General features: G+C 42.2%; 1 protein-coding gene across 4 annotated transcripts in view; it reads right to left on the bottom strand.

Annotated features, from left to right (window-relative positions):
* The window catches only part of VMP1 (vacuole membrane protein 1), a 225,947-nt gene that overhangs the window by 170,953 nt on the left and 28,261 nt on the right, over positions 1-26,733 (bottom strand). For all 4 annotated transcript variants that reach the window (XM_089676659.1, XM_089676658.1, XM_089676657.1 and 1 more), the window contains 3 exons: positions 16,199-16,334; positions 11,473-11,563; positions 10,679-10,789 (listed from right to left, as the gene is read on the bottom strand). In XM_089676659.1, coding sequence (XP_089532785.1) covers positions 10,679-10,789; positions 11,473-11,563; positions 16,199-16,334 — 338 coding nt within the window. The remainder of the gene's footprint in view (positions 1-10,678; positions 10,790-11,472; positions 11,564-16,198; positions 16,335-26,733) is intronic.

A 26,733-nucleotide genomic window follows, 5' to 3' on the forward strand; every position in this document is an offset into this window, starting at 1 on the left:
ATAACAGAAATCAACCAAATGGACATGATCAAAAGTTTCCCTCCCCTGGAATGTTTGGCCTTGGTACAGACACACAAGGTGACACACATGGGTTAAAATGCCAATTAGAGGTTAATGTCCCACATCTGTGGCTTTTTAAATTGCAATTATTGTCAGTGTATAAATAGTTAATGAGTTTGTTAGCTCTTACGTGGAAGCACTGACTAGGCTAGATACTGAGCCATGGGGATCAGAAAAGAACTGTCAAAAGTCCTGCATATCAAGGTAATGGAACTTTATAAAGATGGAAAAGGACATAAAAAGATGTCCAAAGCCTTGAATATGCCAATCAGTACTGTTAAATCACCTATTAAGAAGTGGAAAGTTTGGGGATCTCTTGATACCAAGCCAAGGTCAGGTAGACCCAGAAAGATTGCAGCCATAACTGACAGAAGAATTGTTCGGGATACAAAGGGAAACCCACAGGCAACCTCAAAAGAAATACAGGCTGCTCTGGAAAAACACAGTGTGGTTGTTATCAAGGAGCACAATATGATGACACTTGAACAAAAATGAGCTGCATGGTGGAGGTGCCAGAAAGAAGCCTTTACTGCATCAATGACACAACAAGGCCTGGTTAGGCATGTCAATGTGTTGTCAGGTATCACCGTATTGTACTCCTGAAAAACAACCACACCATCTTTTTCCAGAGCAGCCTGCATTTCTTTTGAGGTTGCCTTTCGGTTTGTCTTTGAATCCCGGACAATTCTTCTGTCAGTTATGGCTGCAATCTTTCTGGGTCTACCTGACCTTGGCTTGGTATCAAGAGATCCCCGAACTTACCACTTCTTAATAGGTGATTTAACAGTACTGACTGGCATATTCAAGGCTTTGGACATCTTTTTATGTCCTTTTCCATCTTTATAAAGTTTCATTACCTTGTTACGCAGGACGTTTGACAGCTCTTTTCTGATTCCCATGGCTCAGTATCTAGCCTACTCAGTGCTTCCACGTAAGAGCTAACAAACTCATTGACTATTTATACACTGACACTAATTGCAATTTAAAAAGCCGCAGATGTGGGCCATTAACCTCTAATTGGCACTTTAACCCGTGTGTGTCACCTTGTGTGTCTGTACCAAGGCCAAACATTCCAGGGTATGTACACTTTTGATCATGGCCATTTGGGTGATTTCTGTTATCATTATGATTTAAAAATGAGCCAAACTACTATTTGATAAGAAATGGCTTCATATGATCATCATCCTTCAATAAAAGAACATTTTTTGGCATGATCAGTCATATTTTCAGTATCAATGCCAAAATTTCACAATTTCCGCCAGCGTATGTAAACTTTTGAGCACAACTGTATATGTCTATGGGCATATTTTTAAAGCAATGATGTGTTATTCACCAAATATTCACTGCAGGTGACTCTTCATGGTGCATGTGTTTTTAATCACAGATAAGGATTCACCCCCTGTAAATGTGTGGTAGATAACACATGCACTGCTTTACAAATATGCCCAAATTTTCAGTAAATCCAAGAGGAAACAAGGTTGTAGTTATAATTTTCTTGAATTCATTCACCAGGCTTAATTACAGTGTATGTAAACCCCAACAATATACTTATTTGATTTTATTCCATTTTGATGTGTTAAAAATAGTTAACACTAATTTGTTATATTAAAAAAAAAAAAACAGTTGATCCTACCAGAAATCTATCACTGTCCTGTGTTCTGCGCACTTTGCAGTGTTATCACAAGCATTTTTATAGCACTTAACACCTCCCCCCATGTTAAGCAGCAGAAGAAAGGGAGATGTGTTCTGTAGTCCTATATACTTCCTGTCCTAGAGTAACAAATCTGCTCCTCCACAGAATGTACAGTGAATGAGAACTTTTGTTTTTTTGTTGTTTGGTCTCAGTGAAGGGTGGAGGCAGTTTGGATAGACATGCTGGCAGTCTCTGGATTTATACAACTAAGCACTGCTTACTAAAGTCCAACCCTTTGATATACTTGCAGTGGATACTAGATACAAGAAAGAAAAGAACATTCTTGAGAGGACAATCCCTTTAACCCAGAGAAGTGGAACAGAGTCCCCACTTTCAGAAACCGTTCTAGAGGGATCACAGATGGTGACACAGTGCTAAGGCCTTTGTGGATTACCTACCCTGAATGAGATTGGATGGTGCATTACTCTGACCCTGTTCCGGCAGTAGATGACCACTACCTGAGAGAAGATATCTTATATGCTCATTTTTTACGCACTTCTGGTGAGTGCGCATTCTTTATACCCATTATCCACTGTGTGATACACCGGACTCCCGTTTTCACGCACTTCAATTGGATCTAGTGGTTCCCCGTCGTGGCGTTTGAATCATTTTGGGACATTCACTCATTTTATTTACCCAGTGTGATTCACTACTTTGCACTCGATTTTACTGTTATTTTATGTCTATTTTATGTTCATTCAGCATGTTGTTATAATATGTCTAGTTATATTTACATCTAGCGCTGCACCTTTTCTCTATATAGTGAATGAGAACTGTTATGCTACGAAAAAAAACGTGTTACTGGCAGGATTACTGGGTGAAATTAAAGGGAAAAATTATTATTATTATGGCAAATTAAATTAATTAACGTCCACACGTACATGTGTTTACACGCGTAAAGTGTGTCCTGGAGTTTGCTGCCAGGAGGAAAGGAGTTTAGAAGAGCTGGGCAAATGCCCTAAGTGCATGAGGCCTTACGATCCTCCACAGCTAGGACAAAGTCACGTGAAAGATTTAAACTGAATATGACAATTCCTCACTAAGTCGGTACATAATCAAATCATTTCAATGTAGATAGAAACAGAAAAAGTACTGATCCTGCTGGCCAGAGATTTTATCCGACATTATCACATCAAATGTACAAAATGTGATCCTAGCCTCTGTGTGGAGTTATACCAGTGTTCAAGATTATTAGTTATTATATGGTCCCTGCAAAGAAAATGAGACTTTTATACATCTAAAGAATGAATGCCATCTAACACTTGAGTACCTTTTGAGTAAGGTTATATAGGTTATAGCTCCAACCAAACTAATCAGTAGGTACATATGTATATTATTCGGGCAACAAACAAATACTTTAAAAATGATACAGCCAGTACCTTGGTAACCTTTGAGCATTCTCTGATGTAATGGAAGAACATGTTTCCTGGCTCCTAAGGTCTAAATTTTTTTTTTTTAACACACTGGCTCTCATGATGCTGAGTCAGTCTAGATCTAGACAGGAGTCAGACTTTTGGCTCCCTCCACGAAATCATGGTTTAGGTGCCAATATTCTCCCCACAGGGTGCTCAAAAACATGACATGACTAATAGGGCTTCTCCTCTATGTTAGATGGCAAAACTCAAACAATTATGATACTTTCAATTAAAGCCAGGCAAGGGTTTGCAGCAATTCACTAACAAGATCATTAAAGTCAAACAAAAAGCAAAACCTTTTTCATATTGGATAGAGTAAGGAAGGATTATAACCTGACAGTTTTTTTTGTTATCTGTCTCATTGGGGAGATTTCTCTTCACTTCCTGTCCCATAGCCAAATCAGAAAATGAGAGGAAATCCCTCCAAAGTGAAGGAATCCTGGGGTATCACCAGAACTAGTGTCCCCATTGGAAGATTTCCCCTGTATTCCTGTTCTGGAGACAACCAACCCAAAATTTGTGGATTTCCCTTCACGTTTACTCTCAGTGATAACGGTAAAATAGGACAAATAGAGAAGATGAATCTCCATAAAGGGGACACAAGCAGCAAAAAAAGCTGACGCCTTCTAATCCCTCTACACTCTATTCAACTCTTAAAAAAAGTTTTGCCTTTAGCTACATTCAAAGGTTTTTTCCTGCTCCTATGACATTACACCTTCGTATGGTAAAAAGCTGCAGACTCTTGCTCACCAGGGAGGGTACAGAGATGGAGAACATCCTCAGCAATTCAGATAGTAAAGGATTGATGCCATGGGAGTAGGAAAGAAGTCTTTGTGAACCTGTTTCTGGTTAGTTGCCACTAGGATCATTAAACGGTGACATGGCTCTGTAGTGGGAAAGTATAGAGATGCTCAGTTCTCCTTTACATATTAGTTTCTTGTCCGTAAAATTAATCCAAGGGCTTCCTCCTAAGTCATGACCCTTGCACAAGTATGCACAACAGGTTTTGTTTCTTCTGATTTCACTCTGACACTATTTTTCTGCATGCATGTTGCAGATGTGTGTATCAAGGAGCTGAGTCAGAGAAGCCAGGTTTTTCAGTAGGAGATCAGCAATGAGAGCCTCTGTACTTCTTTCAGTGTGTGCTTCCCTTAAAAGGGGCAAATAACCTTTCAGCAACATTGTGCCACTTACTGCCAACAAGTGGCATTACAAAACCAATAAACCACGCCATTTTTAATTTATGAATGGTGGGACAACAGTAGCTGTACACCAGGTCAAGAGTTTTTGGAAAATCATTTTACTCAGGGACCCACACCTTATTTAATTCAAATCATTGGATTCAGGTGTTCCAATCACCTCCATAGCCACAGGTGTATAAAATCAAGCACCTAGGCATGCAGACTGCTCTACAAACATTTGTGAAAGAATGGGTCAATCTCAGGAGCTCAGTGAATTCAAGGGTGGTACTGTGATAGGTTGCCACCTGTGCAATAAGTCCATCTGTGAAATTTCCTTCCTACTAAATATTCCATGGTCAACTGTTAGTGGTATTATAATAAAGTGGAAGCAACTGGGAACAACAGCAACTCAGCCATGAAGTGGTAGGCCACGTAAAATGACAGAGCACACGCTAAAGCGCACAGAAGTCTCCAACTGTCTGCAGAGTCAATAGCTAAACACCTCCAAACAACGTGTGGCCTTCAGATTATCACAACAACAGTGCATAGAGAGCTTCATGGAATGGGTTTCCATGGCTGAGCAGCTGCATCCAAGCCTGACATCACCAAGTGCAATGCAAAGCGTCGGATTCAGTGGGGTAAAGCACGCCGCCACTGGACTCTAGAGTAGTGGAAACGTGTTCTCTGGAGTGACGAATCACACTTCTCTGTCTGGCAATCCGATGGACATGTCTGGGTTTGGCAGCTGCCAGGAGTACTTGCCTGACTGCATTGTGCCAAGTGTAAAGTTTGGTGGAGGGGGGATTATGGTGTGGGGTTGTTTCTCAGGGGTTGGGCTTGGCCCCTTAGTTCCACTGAAGGGAATTCATAAGGTTTCAACATACCAAGACATTTTGGACAATTTCATGCTCCCAACTTTGTGGTAACAGTTTGGGGATGGCCCCTTCCTGTTCCAACATGACTGCACACCAGTGCACAAAGCAAGGTCCATAAAGACATGGATGAGCGAGTTTGGGGTGGAGGAGCTTGACTGGCCTGCACAGAGTCCCGACCTCAACCCCATAGAACACCTTTGGGATGAATTAGAGACTGTGAGCCAGGCCTTCTCGTCCGACATCAGTGCCTGACCTTATAAATATGCTTCTGGAAGAATGGTCAAACATTCCCATAGACACACTCCTAAACCTTGTGGACAGCCTTCCCAGGAGAGTTGAAGCTGTTATAGCTGCAAAGGGTGGGCCAACTCAATATTGAACTCTACGAACTAAGACTTGGATGCCATTAAAATTCATGTGCGTGTAAAGGCAGGCGTCCCAATACTTTTGGCAATATAGCGTATACACACACACACTATACAAATAAATCCTTTCCTCCTCTTCTCTTCTGTCCACTCCACTGCACGTACTCCCAAAAAATTAAAAAAAAAAAACAGTGTAGTGTGTTCTAACTAATTGAATAAATACAATACATAATGTGCTCTCATTTCAAATGACAGTCTGCTCCAAAAATATTATTAATCACCATGCGATCATTACCGACCATCGTTCTTAGTATTTACTCTTACCCTCCAAGCAAAATTCCATGCATTTAGTCTACATGTGTATATTCTCCACAAATCCTCCTCAGAATCTCACTCAACCTCCTCAACTGCACCATCCACCTCAAATGTTCACACCCCCTCTCCAGGTCATGCACCTTACCCTCTGTAAATTGGGAGGTGGGGAGGCAGTAATATTCCAAGCTGCTGGACTTTTTTTTTGGACTTTTGGCGCTAGGGGCAATAAGAATATACAATATACACTCACAAGTCAAGTGCCTACATATATTAACCATACACAGAGTTAACAGTATACAAGATTTATCAAATACGGTGCACTTTGTCTCTTCATCTCTCTGATCTCACTGGAAATCTACAGGTGACCATACTTGGAATGGTATTTGCAGCCAATGTGCCCGATTGTGAAAACTGGTATTCTAATGGCCAACAACAAGTGTTTCCACCCCTGAAGGCACTCCAACACAGAGATAGTCTATCAACCAAGCTGCTTATAGGTAAATGGTGGGTCATAGCAAATAGATCAATGGTTTTTTAACAGTCAGCTGAGACTCTGTGATTCACTTAAAAACAATACAATTTCTAGATGGCTTTTACTGACTTGCTATGCAACTACTGATATTTACTAAAACAACTATGCACAATTTTGGCCGCTTGAGTAAAGTTCCAGCCTAAGTGTGAAAGAGCCCCTTTAGCTAGGGAGCATGTGTTCCATTAAAAAAAAATACTGAACATCGCTGCTTAGGGTGGGGTGGATAAGTGGCCTTGGGGTACTGTTACAGTCAACAACTAACCATTAATGTGCCCAGTGGGGGTGTTATTTTGCAGCCAGGCACTGACCACCAATGCTGAGGTTTTTTTTTTGTTACAGCCAGCTACTGACCACCAATGCTGGGGGGGGGGGTTATTGTTACAGCCAGCTACTGACCACCAATGCTGGGGGGGTTATTGTTACAGCCAGCTACTGACCACCAATGCTGGAGGGGGTTATTGTTACAGCCAGCTACTGACCACCAATGCTGGGGGCGGGTTATTGTTACAGCCAGCTACTGACCACCAATGCTGGGGGGGTTATTGTTACAGCCAGCTACTGACCACCAATGCTGGGGGGGGTTATTGTTACAGCCAGCTACTGACCACCGATGCTGGAGGGGTTATTGTTATAGCCAGCTACTGACCACCGATACTGGAGGGGTTATTGTTACAGCCAGCTACTGACCACCAATGCTGGAGGGGTTACTGTTATAGCCAGCTACTGACCACCAATGCTGGTGGGGTTATTGTTACAGCCAGCTACTGACCACCAATGCTGGTGGGGTTATTGTGACAGCCAGCTACTGACCACCAATGCTGGTGGGGTTATTGTGACAGCCAGCTACTGACCACCAATGCTGGTGGGGTTATTGTGACAGCCAGCTACTGACCACCAATGCTGGTGGGGTTATTGTTACAGCCAGCTACTGACCACCAATGCTGGGGGGGGGGGGGGGTATTGTTACAGCCAGCTACTGACCACCAATGCTGGGGGGGTTATTGTTACAGCCAGCTACTGACCACCAATGCTGGGGGGGTTATTGTTACAGCCAGCTACTGACCACCAATGCTGCTGAGGAGGGTGATACCTTTATAGTCAGGCACTGACCATCAATGTTAAAAGGGGGAGGGGTTTACAGCCAGCCACTGACCACAAATGCTGAAGGGGGGGGGGGGGGGGGGGTTGGGAGGTTTACAGGCAGAAACAAACCACCAATGCTGGGGTTGGATTGGGGGGAATTATTGCTACAACCAGCTACTGATAACCAGCGCAGAGGAAGAGTGATTATCTTTACAGCCAGCCACTAACCACCAGTGTTGGCGGTGGGGATTTCTACAGCCAGCCATTGACCAACAATGCTGAGGGGTGTATTTTTATAGCCTGCCTTTTACCACCGTATCTTACAGCTGATGCTGCCTACCTTCCTTCATCCAATTCTACTATACCCACAGCATGCACAACATTTATTTTAATGATATTTAACTGTAAATGTTTTTGATATATTTGAAGGGGGAGGGTTACAAATAAATAAACCGGGGGCCAGGGACATCACTACACCTGGCGAACAGTATTTTCTCTAGGTCAGGCAAATATAATGCATTGTTATAAAGGGCAGGCAGTTTAGTGCTGTATTGATGGGAAGGGATTACTCAGGCAAAGGTACAATATAAAAAGAACTATCATCACCCTGTTTGTGGAATTATGTTTATATATTATACACACAGCTGGTAAATAAAAGGCTTGGCCTGAGTGAACTCTATATTGGAGAGATTATTAATAGTGTATTCTGCAGAAATTCTTCATGATGCAACAGGACTGACACAGCTCCTCTGGGAGACAGCTCCAAGCTGCCATGCAGTGCTAGACATATTCCAGCAGCTTTAACGATTCTTTGAAAAACAACAACTATACAACTTTTGAGTCTAAACCAATTCTTCAATTTACAAGAGGCAGCAATAGGATAACATGTTTCTGGAATTAACAATATGCAGACTGCATCCACAAACTATATCTGCAGCACCTGACATGGGACAGCTTTTACTTTTATGAAAGAAGAGAGCTGCCATTGTGAATTTGGCTTTTAAAAGGGTAATCTTCTGTGATGTTATCCTTGTCCTTGCATTTCCAGATGGTAAACCACTGATTTGGATCACCATCGTACAGCATAGGCCTTGTTATATTTTTCCTCAAAGTGAACCTGTCGCTAGGCTCTAAATAGTCAAGAGTTTACATATTCTTAACAAGCACTAAATAAGGCTTAAAGACCAAGTTCACTTTTGGCGCATGGTACATGTTACCCTCATATTTACATAGAAACTGAAGTCGCTCTTGATATGTTTTATTCCCAAGGAGGGTACAACATGCTCAAGCACCTCCCCCCTCATCCCCGACCCCCCTTCCTACTAATGAACAGCAGGCAGGGGTTCCTCTCCCCCACACCCATTGTCACATTTAAAATTGGTGCAGATGTGAATGAAGAAACTACCGTATTTTTCGCTCCATAAGACGCACTTTTTTCCCCCAAAAAAAGGGGGGAAAATGTCAGTGCGTCTTATGGAGCGAATATGGAGAGACCGGTCCGGTATTTCCACCGCGGCCGTGTCAGAATACCGGGCCGGCCGCTCAGCTCTGCAGCGGGACCTTATAGAGAGGACTGCTGACCTTTGGGGAGGTGGGGAGCGGGTACCTGAATTTGACAGGTACCCGCTCTTACTTCTTTGTTCTTTGATCTTACCTGTTCCTCTATCCAGCGGCGCGCTGTCTTCCGGCTTCTGTAGTGTGGGCACTGGGCATGACAGCCGGGTGCCAAGTGCGCATGCGCAAGAAGCGGTGCCTTTTGTGAATGGTAAGGCGGTACCTGGGACACATGACAGATCCCAGAAGCCGCCGGACCAATCACAAAGCGCAAGTGCTTCTCGCTCATGCGCACTGGGCACCTGGCTGTCATGCCGAGCGCCATTACAGAAGCCGGGAAGACAGCGTGCGGCTGGATCGAGGAACAGGTAAGATCAAACAAAAACTCTGCGGAAGTAAGAGCGGGTACCTGTCAAATTCAGGTACCCGCTCCCCACCTCCCCAAAGGTCAGCAGTCATCTGTGCTGTCCGCAGTCTCTGGTCATCCCCGTGCTGTCCGCAGTCTCTGGTCATCCCCGTGCTGTCCGCAGTCTCTGGTCATCCCCGTGCTGTCCGCAGTCTCTGGTCATCCCCGTGCTGTCCGCAGTCTCTGGTCATCCCCGTGCTGTCCGCAGTCTCTGGTCATCCCCGTGCTGTCCGCAGTCTCTGGTCATCCCTGTACTGTCCGCAGTCTCTGGTCATCCCCTGTACTATGTCTGCAGTCCATTAGTTCAGAAATTTTTTTTCCTGTTTTCTGCCTCTAAAACCTAGGTGCGTCTTATGGTCAGGTGCGTCTTATGGAGCGAAAAATACGGTACCTGTCCGCCATAGCAGCAGACAGCTTGTATTTCTCAATGTACTTCGAGGGCTCTGATGAGTGCTCTTGTAGTTCATTGACACTTCAAGCTCCAACTTTAAAACTGAAAGCCTGTACACAGGGGTGTCAAACTGGCAGTCCTCCAGCTATTGCGAAACTATCATGCCTCTGCTTTTGGGAGTAATGCTTGTAACTGTCAATCTTGCAATGCCTCATGGGACTTGTCGTTTGGCAACAGCTGGAGGGCCGCCAGTTTAACACCTGTGCTGTGCAGGGATATGGGCAAGAAAGCTGGAGGACACATCTGTGGTTGCAATCCTTTGCAGAATCCTGGGGGAACAAACCATAAAATTCAGATTTTTTTCTGCAAAAATCTGTTCATTTATTATTTTTTCCCTAAAGGTGAACTTACTCTTTAAAAACAAGCCTTTACTGACCTCTGTTTCTTCAGGGACAGTGAATAACCCAATTCTCAAATTGCACAAGAGAAGCTGTGAAGTTGTCCAAGTCTCTAAACAGTTCAGCTCAACCTGCTCCCTTCCTGGTGCACTTGCCCTGTGTCAAGATTAAAAGTCTGGAAAGCTGCTCAGTCGCTGCTGGAAGGGGGGAGCAGCTGAAAAAGTGCAAGTAAAGGTGCTACTGTTATAAATATGAGAATGAACAATTCCACAGTGTCTTCAGCTACTGATGTCAGTGATGGCTTGTTTATTGCTTCTTAAGAATATGTAAAAACTTGAATGTCCATATGTTACTTTAAAATGTAGGCGGCTGGTTTGATTACAATATCACAATAGCATAAAAAAACTTACCAAATATAGAAGAAAGGTATGAAGACCTGTTCCAAGTCCCACAGAGGATAGAATTCCTAAGCCTACCCAGTAGGCACACCATAAAAATCTCTTCTCAATATACTGTACATACTGCAAGAGAAAGCAATCAGTAAATATCACAGAACTTTCACCTGATTAATAACACTCAGGTTTGGGGTGAAACGGATTTGTTTTTTTAAACAGGATGAAAACTGTGCCCTCTAACTGAACATATGTAAAAAATGAAAGATAATCTAACACACTGATGACAGCACTGTCCACTGTTAACTCTTTCCTGTGAAGACAGGAAATTCAGGGAAGCAGCACTAAGACAGCAGAAGCCAGCAGCAAAGACGTAATCTGCAAGTGGGGGTTAAGAATTTTAATAGTTTACTGGGGTACTGGGGAATGTTTATTTTATTGTGCTCAATGTGTTAAGGTAAAAAATGCTGAGGGTTTAATACTAAGATGCTATTGTACTTGTACACTCTAATCTGCTAGAATGTTCTATCATTTGAGCACTTATTTCTGTTTAGGGGGGGGGGGGGGGGCAACGTTGCAGGTAGAAGCTGTCATTGCCACTTATCTTGGGATGACCAATCCCAATCCAGGCAGATATTCTAGCCTGTATATTTGGTTGTTCCACAGGACAGGGGTCCTTCTGCAGTTGAATGTGGGACCTAGTGGTTCCATGCTGTCAGGACAGACAATTGTAATTTAGGTGGCCCAACTCAACATACATTATTTTAGAAGTGCTATTGTTATAAAGTAATAACATGCGAACAAGGCAATACCTGTTGATGTGTTCCTTCAATATAATACGCTACTGTAAGAAGTGTAAGCAGGAGCAGTAATGAGCCCACCATCCCACGACGGTGCCACAATCTAGTAAAGAAATGTTATTTATTAAAGGTCTATAGAATCCTAACAGGAGTTACCATCTAATAAATATACAGTATAGAACATTTTATTAAAAAGACAACTACAGTGACATGTTTTTGCTTTCAGATCAGAACAAATTAGACCAGGATATTTTCTAGTCCAAATGAATGATATCAAACACATCCTATTGAAATGCAATACTACCATATGTTATACTATACTGTTTAAAAAATGACTCTTAGCCACAGAACTTTGGAATTAGAAAAGCCAGCACAAAACTGACACAGAAATAAAGACAAACATTCTCACTTTACAAATCACTACTTGGTATTGAGTTACAAATCATAAAAGCCTAGTAGATCTTTCGAAGAGCCTGCACCATTAAAATCTTATTTAATCCAGTTGACCTTTAAAAGCCAAACAAATCTTAAACAGTGTGACTTCATTTTCTGAGTGTCAGTTATCATGAAATGAAGCAATGTATTATACTTCTCCTCAAACTGTTAAATAAGGTCTACCGTCTGCATGCATATGGTAAGAGAATGTTTGATATCATCATAAATCTAAAACAATTATTTCAGCACAATCATAAATAATTTCACAGATAGACTCACAGTCTGTTTCCATCCGTTTACATATATATGTGCACGAGTTCTCATTTGCGGGTGTGTGCAGGGCAACTGGGTTATGTTAATTATATATACAGTTAGGTCCATATATATTTGGACACAGGCACAATTTTAGATTTTTTCAGAGATTTACCAAAACATATTCAAGCTATAGTTATATAATGGATATGGGCTGAAAGTGCACACTCTCAGGTTTAATTTGAGGGTATGTACATCCAAATTGGAGGAAGGGTTTAGGAATTACAGCTCTTAAGAGTAGCCACCCCCCTTTTTCAAGGGACCAAAAGTAATTGAACAACTGAATATAATCATAAATAAAATGTTCATTTTTAATATTTTGTTGAATCAACTCCAGGCCTTTAACCACTTCCAGACCGGACACTTTTACCCCCTTCCTGACCAGGGCAATTTTCAGCTTTTAGCGCTATCACACTTTGAATGACAATTGCGCGGTCATGCAACACTGTACCCAAATGAATTTTTTACCATTTTTTTGAGATAGATAAAGCTTTATTTTGGTGGTATTTATTCACCACTGGGATTTGTATTTTTTTTGCTATGTAAATGAAATGTCCAAAAATTTTGAAAAAAAGTGTTTTTTTTATAAAATTTTGCAAATAAATAATATTTCATCATAAATCTTAGCCAAAATTTATTCCGTTATCTTTTTAGTAAAAAAAAAAAATCCAAATTAGTTTATAAGCAAAAATTATAATTTTTAAACATTTTTATATTTTTTTTTTTTTTTTTTTTACATACTGTCACCCTAGTAGTTTTTTGTTTTTTTTTTACACCGATTGCTTTTACACCCATATAGGATGTAAAAGCAATCATTTCTCTTTCTCTCTGTGTGCATTCATGCACTCATTGAGAAGAACTGAGTGAGCTGTGATTGGTCACAGCTTGTCACATGGTACAAGGCTTTTGTGAATAGCCTTGTACCATGTGACCTCTGTGATCATTCACAGATTTCACACATAGTAAGCAATGATGTCAGAAGTGACATCTTGCTTACTACTTTGCATGTGATCACTGATTGGCCAATCAGTGATCACATGATCGGGACCTCGTACAGAGGTCCCGTCCGACGATCGGTGTTTCACTGTGTCCGGAGGACACAGCGGGCACCGGATCGCGGTGCTGAGAGCTCCCAGGGAGCGCGCACAAGCAGGGTGCGGGGAGGCCATTTATAAATGGCCACCCGACCCTGCAGTGCCACCGTCCGGCCGTTTATATACAACGGCCGGTCGGGAAGTGGTTAAGCTGCTTAATTGATGATGAAATAATGAAGGAGTAACCAACACCTGGCCATGAAACAGCTTTTGATTTAACTGTCCAATTACTTTTGGTCCCATGAAAAAGGGGGGATGGTTACTCTTAAGAGCTGTAATTCCTAAACCCTTCCTCCAATTTGGATGTACATACCCTCAAATTAAACCTGAGAGTGTGCACTTTCAGCCCATATCCGTTATATACCGTATTTTCCAGCGTATAAGACAACTTTTTACCCCTTGAATATCTTCTCAAAAAAGTCGGGGGTCGTCTTATACGCCGGTATACGGCATGCTGACACTTTTTAGGGGGGCGGCGCGGTACCGCCGCCGCCCCCCCCCCCTTCCAAGGGACACCAAGTACAGGGGTGGACAGGGGCTGCTGTTTCTTACCTGGCTCCGGTCCCACGACGATCTGGTCCAGGAAGCGCGGCTGCTCCTTCATTCGGTTCGGCTACTGGATGTTTGCGCGGCTGCTCGGCTTCACCTCCTCACCGGTGAATGGCCGCCAGGCACACAGGCGGCCAATCACCGGCGAGGAGGCAGAGCCGAGCAGCCCCGTGAAAATCGAGTGAAGGAGCGGCCGATAAGTGTGCTGTACAGAGGTGCTGCTGCAACCACATAAGCTGGCTGCAGCAGCACCATACTGGAACATGGGTCAGCAAGTGTCATTGGTGTCAGTGGGAGGAATAGTGCCCCATCATTGGGGCATTATTCCTCCCACTGACACCAACGATGGGGCACTTTTCCTCCCCCCCACTGACACCAACGATGGGGCACTATTCCTCCCCCCCCACTGACACCAATGATGGGGCACTATTCCCCCCCCCCCACTGACACCAATGATGGGGCACTATTCCCCCCCCCCCCACTGACACCAATGATGGGGCACTATTCCTCCACCCCCCACTGACACCAATGATGGGATGCTATTCCTCCCACTGACACCAATGTTGGGACACTATTCCTCCCACTGACACCAATGATGGGGTACTATTCCTCCCACTGACACCAATGATGGGGCACTATTCCTCCCACTGACACCAATGATGGGGCACTATTCCTCCCACTGATACCAATGATGGGGCACTATTCCTCCCACTGATACCAATGATGGGGCACTATTCCTCCCACTGACACCAATGATGGGGCACTATTCCTCCCACTGATACCAATGATGGGGCACTATTCCTCCCACTGACACCAATGATGGGGCACTATTCCTCCCACTGACACCAATGATGGGGCACTATTCCTCCCACTGGTGTGCATTGGAAGAGGGGTAGTCTTATACGGCAAGTATAGCCCAAACACTACATTTTAACAGGAAAAGTAGGGGGTCGTCTTATACGTCCAGTCATCTTATACGCCGGAAAATACGGTAACTATAGCTTGAATATGTTTTGGTAAATATCTGGAAAAAAAATTAAATTGAGCCTATGTCCAAATATATATGGACCTAACTGTAATAAATATATATATATATATATATACACACACACACACACACACACACACACAATTTAGCTTTACTGCTATCACAAGGGGCCCTCTATGTGATAGCACATGGGAACGGATAGGTATTCTTTATGTTAGACCCCTAATGTCTCTGGCACTGGTTAACAAGGTTGTGGACAGTGCATAAGTGTCATCTAGGTTTTTTACCTACATATGGTGAGGGGGTCCAGGATTTGTATTTGATGTGGAGAAAATAAACTTTGTTTTCACAGAACATAATAGGTTCTGTCCTGGGTCCTGGAGTCCAGAGGCTCTGTAGTGCTTTAGGTGGGATAAAGCCTCCAGTCCTAGATCCACATCTTATCTGTTAGCCAGATCTTATGCATCAATCTCAGCTGTGCACAGAGCTTTGTAAATGTGAGTTGACTATTCAGAAACTAACTCAAGTTTAGTTAGAGGCCTGGATGAACAGATATTTTGTGTTTCTTTTTTTACTATGTACTTGCTGTCCATAGCCCTCCTGCACTCATGCTATGTTTGCTGCCTTGCTGAAAAACAAATTGCAAGACAAACCTAAGCCTGTTTATGAGTGTCCCCGTCTCCTGAATACTTTACTGCTGTGAACACCACTTGAGCCCTTTCATAATTTATATGGAAATAGCGTACTGTACAAAGATAGCTATATACATAGGAAAATCATAAAATATACTAATGCAATCCTCAAGCAATACAATGATGTACAGTATATCATGGTAGGGTAAACAGTGTTTAGCTATTTATCTGGAGTTATATATTTTGGGGTACTCCTCTCAGATTCAAATGTCTCTTCTTTCCATCTGTCAACTAAAACAGTTGTAAGTTATCCCTGGTTTTGTGGTGCGATTAAATGGCAAAATGAGAGTAACAAAACAGCTGGAAGGAGATAAGTACCGGGGACATTGTAAAGGAACAAACTGTACCTTTCCCAATAGAATGTGGTATATTCAATTTCTTTCCTAAGAACTTGATCTACTGTTACCCATTCCAACACAAGATATGAACATAGACTAGAGGCTACATCTCTACACTTGTTCTGGTTTACAGAATTTCTTCTGCTTTAAAGACTTTATAAAACCAAAAGAAAATGGATTTAATGTTAGTGCCCTTATTAATTATCTATAAACTATAGGTCATTTGCAGGCATAAATAACAAATCTAAAACCTCTGGGAATAGCAATAATAAATAATGATCATGTTTTGTAAAGTGGTGGACTTGTCAGCAAACTACATTTGATACATACTTTAAGCTCCATTCCTTCAAGTTTATCAGGGTTTCAAGGAAAAAATACTGCAAGGTAATGAATGGCTTCCTCCAGAGAACAATACTCTGCCGTTCCTCACGTTCCCTCCTCCTCTTCTCATTCAAGCAGGGGGAATCTGTAAAGAGAGAGTCTTTGCATCACAACTAAGCATTACAAAACCATCAGAAATTCAGAATGTGTGTGTGTTCTTTTTATTATGAAATGAAAAAAGGTAAAGCAAAAGATATATCTAAAAATTCTGTGGTGCTGCCAGGATCTCAGCACTCTATAGTTTTAGGGCCAGTTCACACTACATGCATTTCAGTTGCGTTTTTTCTGCATCCAAAAACGCACAGAAAGTAGGTTATATGGTTGTCAACGTCATAGTTCACATCAGTGCTTGAAGTTCCAGTGCATTCTGGTATCAGAAAAAAAAAAAGAAGAACAGGCTGCATTTTTTCTGCACAGAACTGTACTGGGATGTGGAAAAATGCATCAAAAACGCACTGGAACACACATGTCCCTATTTAAATTGAAGAAAAAGAGCGGAGAAAATGAACTGGAATGCATAAAAAACGCACCGGAACGCACCAAAAGCGTGCATGCAAAAACGCATCTGGATTGCGTTTTAGTGTGGGACCTGCATGATTTTAGTGCAGAAAGGACAGTATGCAGAGCAAGGGTCATTTGGTCACAGGGGTTTAGTTTACAGGTTAGATTAGTATTAGGCCTTGCTTTTAAAGTGCATGTCAGGACATAATAAAACATTACACAGAACACATAGACTGATAAAGATTGCCATCAAAATACCACCAAAATGTCAACAACTTGTAGGAGCAAGTTTTACATTTTGTGGACTCTTAGCCTTGGCAAACTACTTAAAAATTTCCCAAAAACTGTATGCAAGCCAGCAAGTGGATCAAATCTGTCCTTTAGTTACACAAAGCCACAGTTTTTCATTGTGCACCATTACAACCTTCTAGTTGCTAACATTCTAACAACCAATGACCTCATTGGTTGATATGAAGGATCGTCAGGTGCCTACACAGCATCCTTGTTTGCCTCTCCCCTGCTCCCCTCTGTCAGCACTGGGGTCACATTAGCCGAGTGGGGGGGGGGGGGGGAGAAACACATTGGAATACTAGTCAGTGCCAGTGTGCAAAGGTGAACTTGCTTTGGAAGAATAAATCACCACTAATGTTGGGTGTCATTACATTATGTGTGGATGTTGCTACATTATTTCATGCAACGATTAGTTTAGCTTTTTGCATTTTAGACTGGGGTGCCTCAAGATGTGCAAAATTTTAAAAGGGTGCCTTGATTGAAAAAAGGTTGAGAAACATCGACCTAAAGAATATAGTACATTTGCAAATAAGACTAAGAGACTGATTTACTAAAGGCAAACAGACTGTGCACTTTGCAAATGCAGTTTCCCTCATTTTCCCCAGAGCTTAGTGATTGCGGTGAAGTCTTACTTTGTAAAGAATACCCAATCAGGTGCAAAGAAAATAAATAAAAAAAAAAACAGCATTTTTGCATGCGCATGGTTTGATAAGGAAAATCAACAAAGCTTCACCACAAAAGTTCTGGGGAAAATGTGTGTAAATGCACTTGCTGAGTGCACAGCCTATTTGCCTTTACTAAATCAACCACTAAGACTCTTGCAAAATGGGATGTGGCAGGAAAGGGGGGTGAGGTATCCATCCCAATTGTATGAAGGCCATGCCTTGAAGACATTCCAGGCCATCCAGATGGAATTTAATCTCCCGACAGACGTTTTTTCAATACTTACAGTTGAGACATGCCCTAACTACCCAGGCTCACACATATAATTTGGCAGAAAAAAAAAAACACCCAATCTTCTGGTTACTCAAGCAAACCGATTCTAAAAAAGCTCTCATTTCTCAACTACATTGGACTTTGATGATGGAGATAAAATGAGGCACGTCTATCCCAGCTAGAAAGGGATGGGTGGTAGATTTAGGACCATTGGCAGAGGATCTATGGGAACAGGCCTTGCGGTCCATCCCTATGGTGTCTTTGTCACCAACACAGAGACTCACCCAACTTTGTGTACTTCATAGGGTTTATCATACTCCAGTTAAATTGTATGGATGGAATCGTAGAGACACAGATTTGTGTCCTAAATGTGACAGAGGTCTGGCGAACCTTATTCTTATGCTCTGGAGGTGCCCGAAACGTCATAGATATTGGCATGATATTGTCTCTCTTATATCCTCCATTTATCAGGTTACCCTGCCACCAGAAACTAAAATATGTCTTCTTAATATGTTTGATGAGTCTTTTTTACCCACTGAGCTGATTCCTTCTGTCACCAGGTTACTCTATATAGCACAAAAATGGATATCGACCAGCCCTCCCTCAGTGACAGAGTGGAAAATTCAGGTTAACAATGTAATCTCTAGAGAAAAACTAATATTTCAACACAGAGACTGTAATAGAAAATGTTAAACTATATGGGGCCCCTGGCTGGCAACGCCCGGTTTGGCTCCGCTCCATATGATAGCAAATAGATTGCTTTCTCTATAAATATGTGAGGCCCTTTGCTGTATGGTATAACAGCTGAAATTTATAAGTTTGCGGAAAGACACGTGAAGCTAGATACTGTTGGAAGGAGTAACATACTTGAGTCAAATTGTGCTGGCTTAATAGTTGTATTGTCGTAGGATATATGTTCATACAAAAGTATACAAAATGAAGCCTTTCTTTTCTTTTGTATGTGTTACTTACTGATTGCTGATTTATCACTGTATGACCAATGTTCTTTGATTTGTTTGTAGTTTGTTGTGCGTTTAAGAAAACCAATTGTTCAAAAAACAAAATAAAAAAGATCCGATTTAAAAAAAAAAAGACTCTTGCAAAATAACAAATTCATGTACTTAAAGCGGAGTTCCAGCTGTTTTTGTGTTTATTAAAAGGCAGCAGCTACATATAGCTGCTGACTGTAATAAACACACCCTTACCTGTCCCAGAGTCCAGCGATGTTCTCACCTGAATGGTCCCTTCTCCCGCTCTTTCCTCCACGGTGCCGGCATCTCAACTGTGGGCATCAGCCTGTGACAGCTTGCGGCTTCACAGCCTGGTGCCCACTGCGCATGCGCGAGTCGCACTATGCCTCCTAATTGGTCTGGCAGTCTCCTGGGACCTGTGAAAGTTCCCAGGAGACTGCAGGAGGGAGGAGGGGGCCAAACTTCTGGCTCACTTCGCCACGGCAAACTGAGCCGGAAGTGGGAGTGGGTACCTGTCAAAAACAGGTACCCACTCTCCCCTCCCCCCAAAAGGTGCCAAATATGGCAGTGGAGGGGGGGGGGGGGGGGGAGGCAAATAAGCTGAGCTTCTGCTTTTGAGCGGAACTTCGCTTTAAGAGCAAACAGTTACTTCCTCTATTTGGGCTCTATGGAACATTTTGTATAGCAGTGACAGCATGCATTAGAGTTTCAGGGACATAAAATCCTTGAAAAGTAAGTGCAGTAAATAATAGTATCAAGAGATTTTTTTTTCTGGCATGGACAGCAAATCAAAAAACTTCATTTCACTGAACCTCAACAGGATAATGTCTCTGATGGAATGCTGAAAATTATTTTAAAAACTGACTGGGAATTTGAATATTTATTCAAATGATTTCAATATTTTATAAATTAGTAAGCACAACTGTAATTTTGATATCTGCATCCTTATTTACTTTTCTCCTTTGCAGCAGAAAATCAGAGCTGATAGAGCCCTTGAGGTCTAACAGCTGTTGTCTGGCCAATGCTATGCTGAGAATTTATTTTATTATTTATTTATTACAGGTGCTTAAATAGTGCTGTTGATTTACGCAGCGCTTTACACACACACACACACACACACAATATATATATATATATATATATATATATATATATATATATATTTATTTATATTCACATTAGTCCCTAACCACCAAGAAGCGTACAATCTAAGGTCCCTAACTCACATTCACACATACTTAGGGCCAATTTAGATAGGGGCTAATTAAACTACCAGTATGTCTTTGGAGTGTGGGAGGAAACCCACGCAGGCACAGGAAGAACATGCAAACTCCCTGGTTTATTTATTTATTTTGGTACTTCTATAGCGCCATCAATTTATGCAGCGCTTTACATATATATTGTACATTCACATCAGTCCCTAACCCTCAAGGGGTGTACAATCTAATGTCCCTAACTTACATTCATACGTTCACATACAGGATCCATTTAACCTACCAGCATGTCTTTCGAGTGTAGGAGGAAACCAGAGTACCTGGAGGAAACCCACGCAGGCACAGGGAGAACATGCAAACTCCAGGCAGGTGGTGCTGTGGTTGGGATTCAAACCAGCGACCTTAGCACTGCCAGGCAGAAGAGCTAACCATTTAGCCACTATGCTGTCCAGGGCACTGGTTTAGGGTGGCTGGCTGGGATAATGCATACTGTCTCCCAGCTCCTGAGTGTGCATACGTTTTCAAATAATAGAGCCTTGTGATTACAGAGAATGTAAAAAAAAAGAAAGTGTATGTGGCCATGATATTTATACTGTTATGCACACCAAGAAGCCATGACACCGTGGGGGTTATTTACTAAAATTACATGTCGCAATATCTGGTGCAGCTCTGCACAGAAACCAATCAGCTTCCAGGTTTCAATGACAAAACTTAATTGAATAAGCTGAAGTTAGAAGCTGATTGGCTACCATACACAGCTGCCCCAGATTCTGAACGTACCAGTTTTAGTAAATCTACCCCAATGTGTGTCATTGGTATAAGGTCAGGCAGAGCTCTCAGTTTTCACTCTGATCACCAGAACAGTCCTTAGAAAGTAGGTAAAATTTAAATTATTTAGCACATATAAATATTTCACAAGTGAACCTGGACAATTATAACACATTTAGATTGAATATTCAATTACTAAATTAAAATAACTGCATCAAATACTGTTTAATATTTATCAGTATATTGGGAGTGAAGCATTGGTAATCCAGTTTGCCCATAAAAGGGACGCTGTTAAGCTAGTGCAACATGATCGCATTTTGTCACCACTATGGTTAACCTAAACAGGGGAAGCAACATTGTTCACAGTATTTCTTCAGCCTTGGAGAAGAGACAGGGTAAATGTGGCCAGTAGAAAGACACTGTGTGGAAGCCTTGGAAATAAAGAGCTTGTTTTCTAGAGCTCGACACAATTCACATTCTTGACAGAGAGGGACTTGAATGCATTATATGTACATGAAACATGAATGCATACATGCTGCCTCAGGCTAAGCATACACCCATAGATTGTTCTCATAGGCTGAATGTGAGAAATCTAATGGATTCCTCCATCCATGCTAAACATGGAGGAATTTCAGCTGCCAGCCATTGTATTCAGACAGCCACAACACCCATAACTGCTTCAATATTCGAACAGTAACTGCATTTGATAGGATGCAGCTGCTATTCGACTGCCAATTTTCCACATGGTTCCTTTCATATATCAATTAACATTTATTGAGCCAGGCGGCGCAGACAAGTTCACCCATGGCTTGCGTTTTATCTCATTCAGCAGGGTCAACTTAAAGAGGAACTTAACTTTCACTGAGGAAAAAAAAAATCCCTTCTGGGTGATCAATGTACATCGCAAAAATTTTTACAAACTTGTTGCAGATTCCTACCCGTTTCTGCTCAGTAGGAATAGCTCATTTTTTAGATCATGTTAAGTGCAGCGTAGTTCTGAATGGGAGTGACTAATTCATTATAAGCAGCTGATGAACTTTCAGTGTTCCAATGAGAAAATCTGCAGTGTCTACAAACCTTTAGAATTGATTAACCTTTAGGGAGTATCACATCAAAAATAACATTTTTGTTATAAAGATGCCATAATCCTGACTTGTATCTTGCTGCAGAGGTCTTAAGACAAAGAAGAAATTACATTTTTGGAGGTGTTCTGTACATCGGCTGTGTACAGAACAGCTCCAGGATGCAATACTGCATTGAATTGCCACGTTGCCTTGATAATCACAGTGTCTGTAGATTGAAAAGGAATGGTAATTTGTAATACAATTATATTACAATATGACTTGTGTAGCAATTATATATGCTTTATTATTTTTTTTTCTAATTTTTGATTTTTTTTTTTTAATTTGTGATTTGTTTTTTCAATGAAAGTGACGTTATCCTCTAAGTTGTTTTAGATGCTAAAAATATTGCCAATGTTCATTTATGCTTGCAAAAAAAAATAAAGCAGGTTGTAGAAAGTTTGAAGTGAACTGTCTGAGCTCTCATCCTTAAATAAAATTGCCCATTTAAGTCTGTCTACCCCAACAGCCAGCAGAAACAAAGCTTCTTCATCAAAGAATATAGCCAGGTATACAGGATAATGAGGTAATTTCACCAAATGTGGCTTCAGTTTTAACCAGCAGTCCACAAGTAAACCAGCAAAAGATATGTGAATAGTTTACACTTTTCTCAATACTCTTTGTTAAATAAAGGCCTACAATTTTTTTTTCATATATATATATATTTTCTGTCCTTGAAGGAATGGAGTAGTGACCTTACAAGTGATGAATCATGCTCTCCCAGCTCCTGATGGTACACTGCAGTGTACAATACCAAATGCTCATAGTTATGAGGGATGTATTCAACTACAGGGTTATTTTGCACTATTATGCACCAGGAAGAGCGAGGACAGTGTGTGAGGTCAGGGAGCTGACATAAAAGCAAAATATCAGACTTTCCTATGTCTTCTGACCCGATACTCAAGCTGAAGGAAAAAAAAAGCTAAAATAAAAAAGGTGGAAAATATAAATCTTTCATAATTAAGCCTGTAGTTATAAGAACTTAAAACACAAGTATGGACTAAAAACAAAAAAAAAACCCAACACATTTATACTCACCTAGATGGATACAGCATGGATCCGATGCTACATCTGTTCCACGTTGGCTCTGCAGTGAGAGCTGAGTGATCAAACATCGCTGATTGCTCAGTTCTCCCCTCCACTCTGAGCAGGGAGTGGTGACTGTCATTCACCGTCTCTCTGTTCTGCCCCTCCAGCACTCACTGGAACGGGCAGGAGAGGCTGGCTCAGGTTCTTGGCAGATCGCTCAGAGGCTGAGCCAGGTGCAGGTCCAAGATTCTGGGTGGATCCCAACCATATGGTCGGGCTGGGCTGGCTGAGTGACGTCAGCTGACAGCAGACTTTAGCCCACTGTTGGCTGAAAACAGGTCACAGGAGTGTAGAATGAGCTGCACTCCTGTGATTCATAGGAGAAGTACAGCCAAAACAGCTTTAGCTATACGTCTCCTTTAACGTGTAATGAAAAATAATTTGTTTTTCTAGTTTTGATTAGAGTGGGAAAGACTATGACATCCGTTTTTCACTTGTGATTTTACTGCTATCTAGGGCTTTTGTTTTAAGAAAGATTTACCCTCATTTCCTGTCATATTGACAACAAATTCACCAGACAGGTAGTAAAAAAAAACTGAAACAGGGACACAGACAGCAATAAAAATCTGACAGGGGTGACTGATCTATCACGAATATGAATGAACAATCAGCACTCTTTGTGTCTGCCTGTGCCCTTGGTAATACAAACAGCCACAGATACAATACAAAGAGCTGCAGCTCTGAGAGATCTATTACATGTATGAATGAGCAAGGCTATCTGTGTGTCTATTAGAGCATTTACACACACACACAGCCAAGCCAATGGATGACACAGTACTGCAGAGTGAGCTTTCACTGTTACGATTAAGTGATGAGCTATGTCGGACCGGTCCTGTGTATGATACAACATGACAGTGCTAATCCCTCATTTATAAAACAAAGCTCACACAGCACTATATCATCCATCGAAAAGGCTGGGTTTGTATACAGCCGCTGATAGACACACAACGCTGCAGGCTATGCGATCTTTTTATGTGAATGACAACTGATTTCTGCTGCCAAAGACCAGAGCTGTCAATTACAAATTGTTGTCCATTTTAGCGGCATTGTTGAATCAAGAAAAGGAAGGGGCTGTACGATTACACAGCTTAGACACAAAGGGATATTATTCAGAGAGAGCCAAGTGCTATATGCACTTAGTACCATGGAAAGGTAAACTTTAAAAATATTTAACAGATCTTCTTTAAAATGATTAAAACTGTGGCAAACAGATTTGTAAAAATTGCATTTTTGCAAACAATCATATGTTCAGCCATGAGCCTAGTTCTCATTAAAGGGTAACTCTGCTTACCTTTAAAAATTATTTACAGTGTGTGTGTATATAATTTTTTTTTATATTATGCAGCCACTGAGTGACTCAAATCTGCCATGTGCACAAATATCTGAAAGAGTCACCGCACTACCAGGATTCTTGCCCAAGTAGTAGAAGTTTTGCATTCGGAAACTACAGAATACATGGGACATGCAATGCAAAGAAGCATCGGCATTTACAAAAGCATGAGTGCATACAACTGTTTGTATGCCAGGCAGTATGTGACATGTGTGGCTCTCTGGGAACAGGTAAGTGCTGAGAAACTATGCTAGGTATATAAAATGCCCATTAACTTGTTGCCGACCGCAGATAGCCGAATGACGGCTGCACTGCAGCCAGCCAGTTCTGAGTGGACGTCATATGACGTCCCCCCAGAACGCGCTCTCCTGCGTGCCCCAGGGGGCACGCACCCGGCGATCTCCGTGATCGCTGTGTCCTACGGACACAGCTGATCACGTGATGTGGTAAAAGGCCAATCGCAGCGGCCTTTTACCACCTGATCAGCGGAGTCCAATGACACACTGATCAGAGGGAAATGCAAGTGCCGGTTCTCGGCTGCACTTTCCTCACGCTGTCAGATCGTGAGGAAAGTACTGCCGAGAATCGGCAGTTGTCAGAGCGGGGATCGGCACCGATCATCAGGGCACTGATGATCAGTGTCCTGATGATCGGTGCCCAGCAGTGCCACCCGCAAGTTCCGCCCACCTGTGCCCCCACTAGCTCCGCCCACCTGTGCCCAGCAGATCACCCACCTGTGCCCAGCAGTGCACCCACCTGTGCCACTCTGCAATGTCACACACCTGTGCCCAGAAGTGCCACCCACCTGTGCCCACCAGTGCCACCCACCTGTGCCCACCCACCAGTGCTGCCCACCAGTGCTGCCAGTCAGTGCCACCAGTCAGTGCCCAGCGGTTGTGCCAGTCAGTGCCGCCAGTCAGTGCCCAGCAGTGATGCCAGTCAGTGCCGTCTATCAGTACCCATCATCAGTGTCACCTATCAGTGCCGCCTATCAGTGCTGCATATCAGTGCCGCCTATCCGTGACACCTCATTAGTGCTGTCTATCAGTGCCGCCTATCCGTGCCACCTCATTAGTACTGCCTATCAGTGCCCTTTAGTGCTGCCTATCAGTGCCCATCAGTGCCGCCTATCAGTGCCCATCAGTGCTGCCTCATCAACGCACATCAGCGAAGGAGAAAAATTACCTGTTTGAAAAATTTTATAATAGAAACAAAGAAACTTTTTTTTTTTTCTTTTCAAATTTTTGGCAATTTTTTATTTATAGCGCAAAAAGTAAAGCGCCCAGTGGCGATTAAATACCACCAAAAGAAAGCTCTATTTGTGAGAAAAAAATGATCAAAATTTCATATGGGTACAATGTTGCATGACCGCGCAATTGTCAAAGTGCGGCAGCGCTGAAAGCTGAAAATTGGCCTGGTAAATAAGGGGGTATAAGTGCCTGGCAGGCAAGTGGTTAAAGGATAAGTTCAGATAAAAAAAAAAAATGTGCATTTACTATTTTTTTTTTTTTTTTTTTAGCCAAGAAAGCATTGCACCAGCGATCAGCAGATCGCTGGTGCCATGCAGGACTCCTGCAAACCTGTCAGTGTATCTGTGTGCTTGTACCTTGTATGGGCAAGCACATGCACTGTGACAGGAAGAATCAATTAACTACTATGGTGCTTAACAGTGCGCCGTGGTAGTTCATTGAGAACTACAAGTGGAAAGCTGAAAAGGCTGTCAGGACTTTCAGTTCATTTATTCACAGAACTCTGTGAATGAACCATGCAGACGTGTGGGCGGAGCCCCACACAGCCACACTGTTTTCATAAAGTGACAGCTAGTACGTGAAACTTTTCCCCGTACTGCTGTCACAGGGAGAGAGGACAGCGGGCGGGGGCTGCAGCAGTGGGAACATGTTACATGTTCCACCCTAAAAACGGTGAACTTATCCTTTAAAGCCCCATGTGCATGAACTCCAACAGCTTTTTTCCTGGGATGCAAACTCCAGCCTATATGCATTTATTGACTTATTTATTAGGTCTGGCTATCTTGTCCTCACAGCAGTATGTCTGTGTGCTAACACTCCAAGAAATATAATTTACTGCTTGTGAGATTGACTTTTCTGGGACTTCACTGGGACTGATCATATGATCATAGCTGACAGATCCTCCCACAAAATGGGTGGAATCATGTGTTAGTTTCACCAAAAACATCAGCAGATTGAATACTGCAGTGAAGGAGATGATTGCATCATTCTCAACAAAAAAATGTAGTTGCTTT

This window comes from Staurois parvus, unplaced genomic scaffold (genome assembly GCF_062004578.1).
Source record: "Staurois parvus isolate SC_StPar_1 unplaced genomic scaffold, SC_StPar_1.0 ptg000172l, whole genome shotgun sequence".
Classification (NCBI taxonomy): Eukaryota; Metazoa; Chordata; class Amphibia; order Anura; family Ranidae; genus Staurois; species Staurois parvus.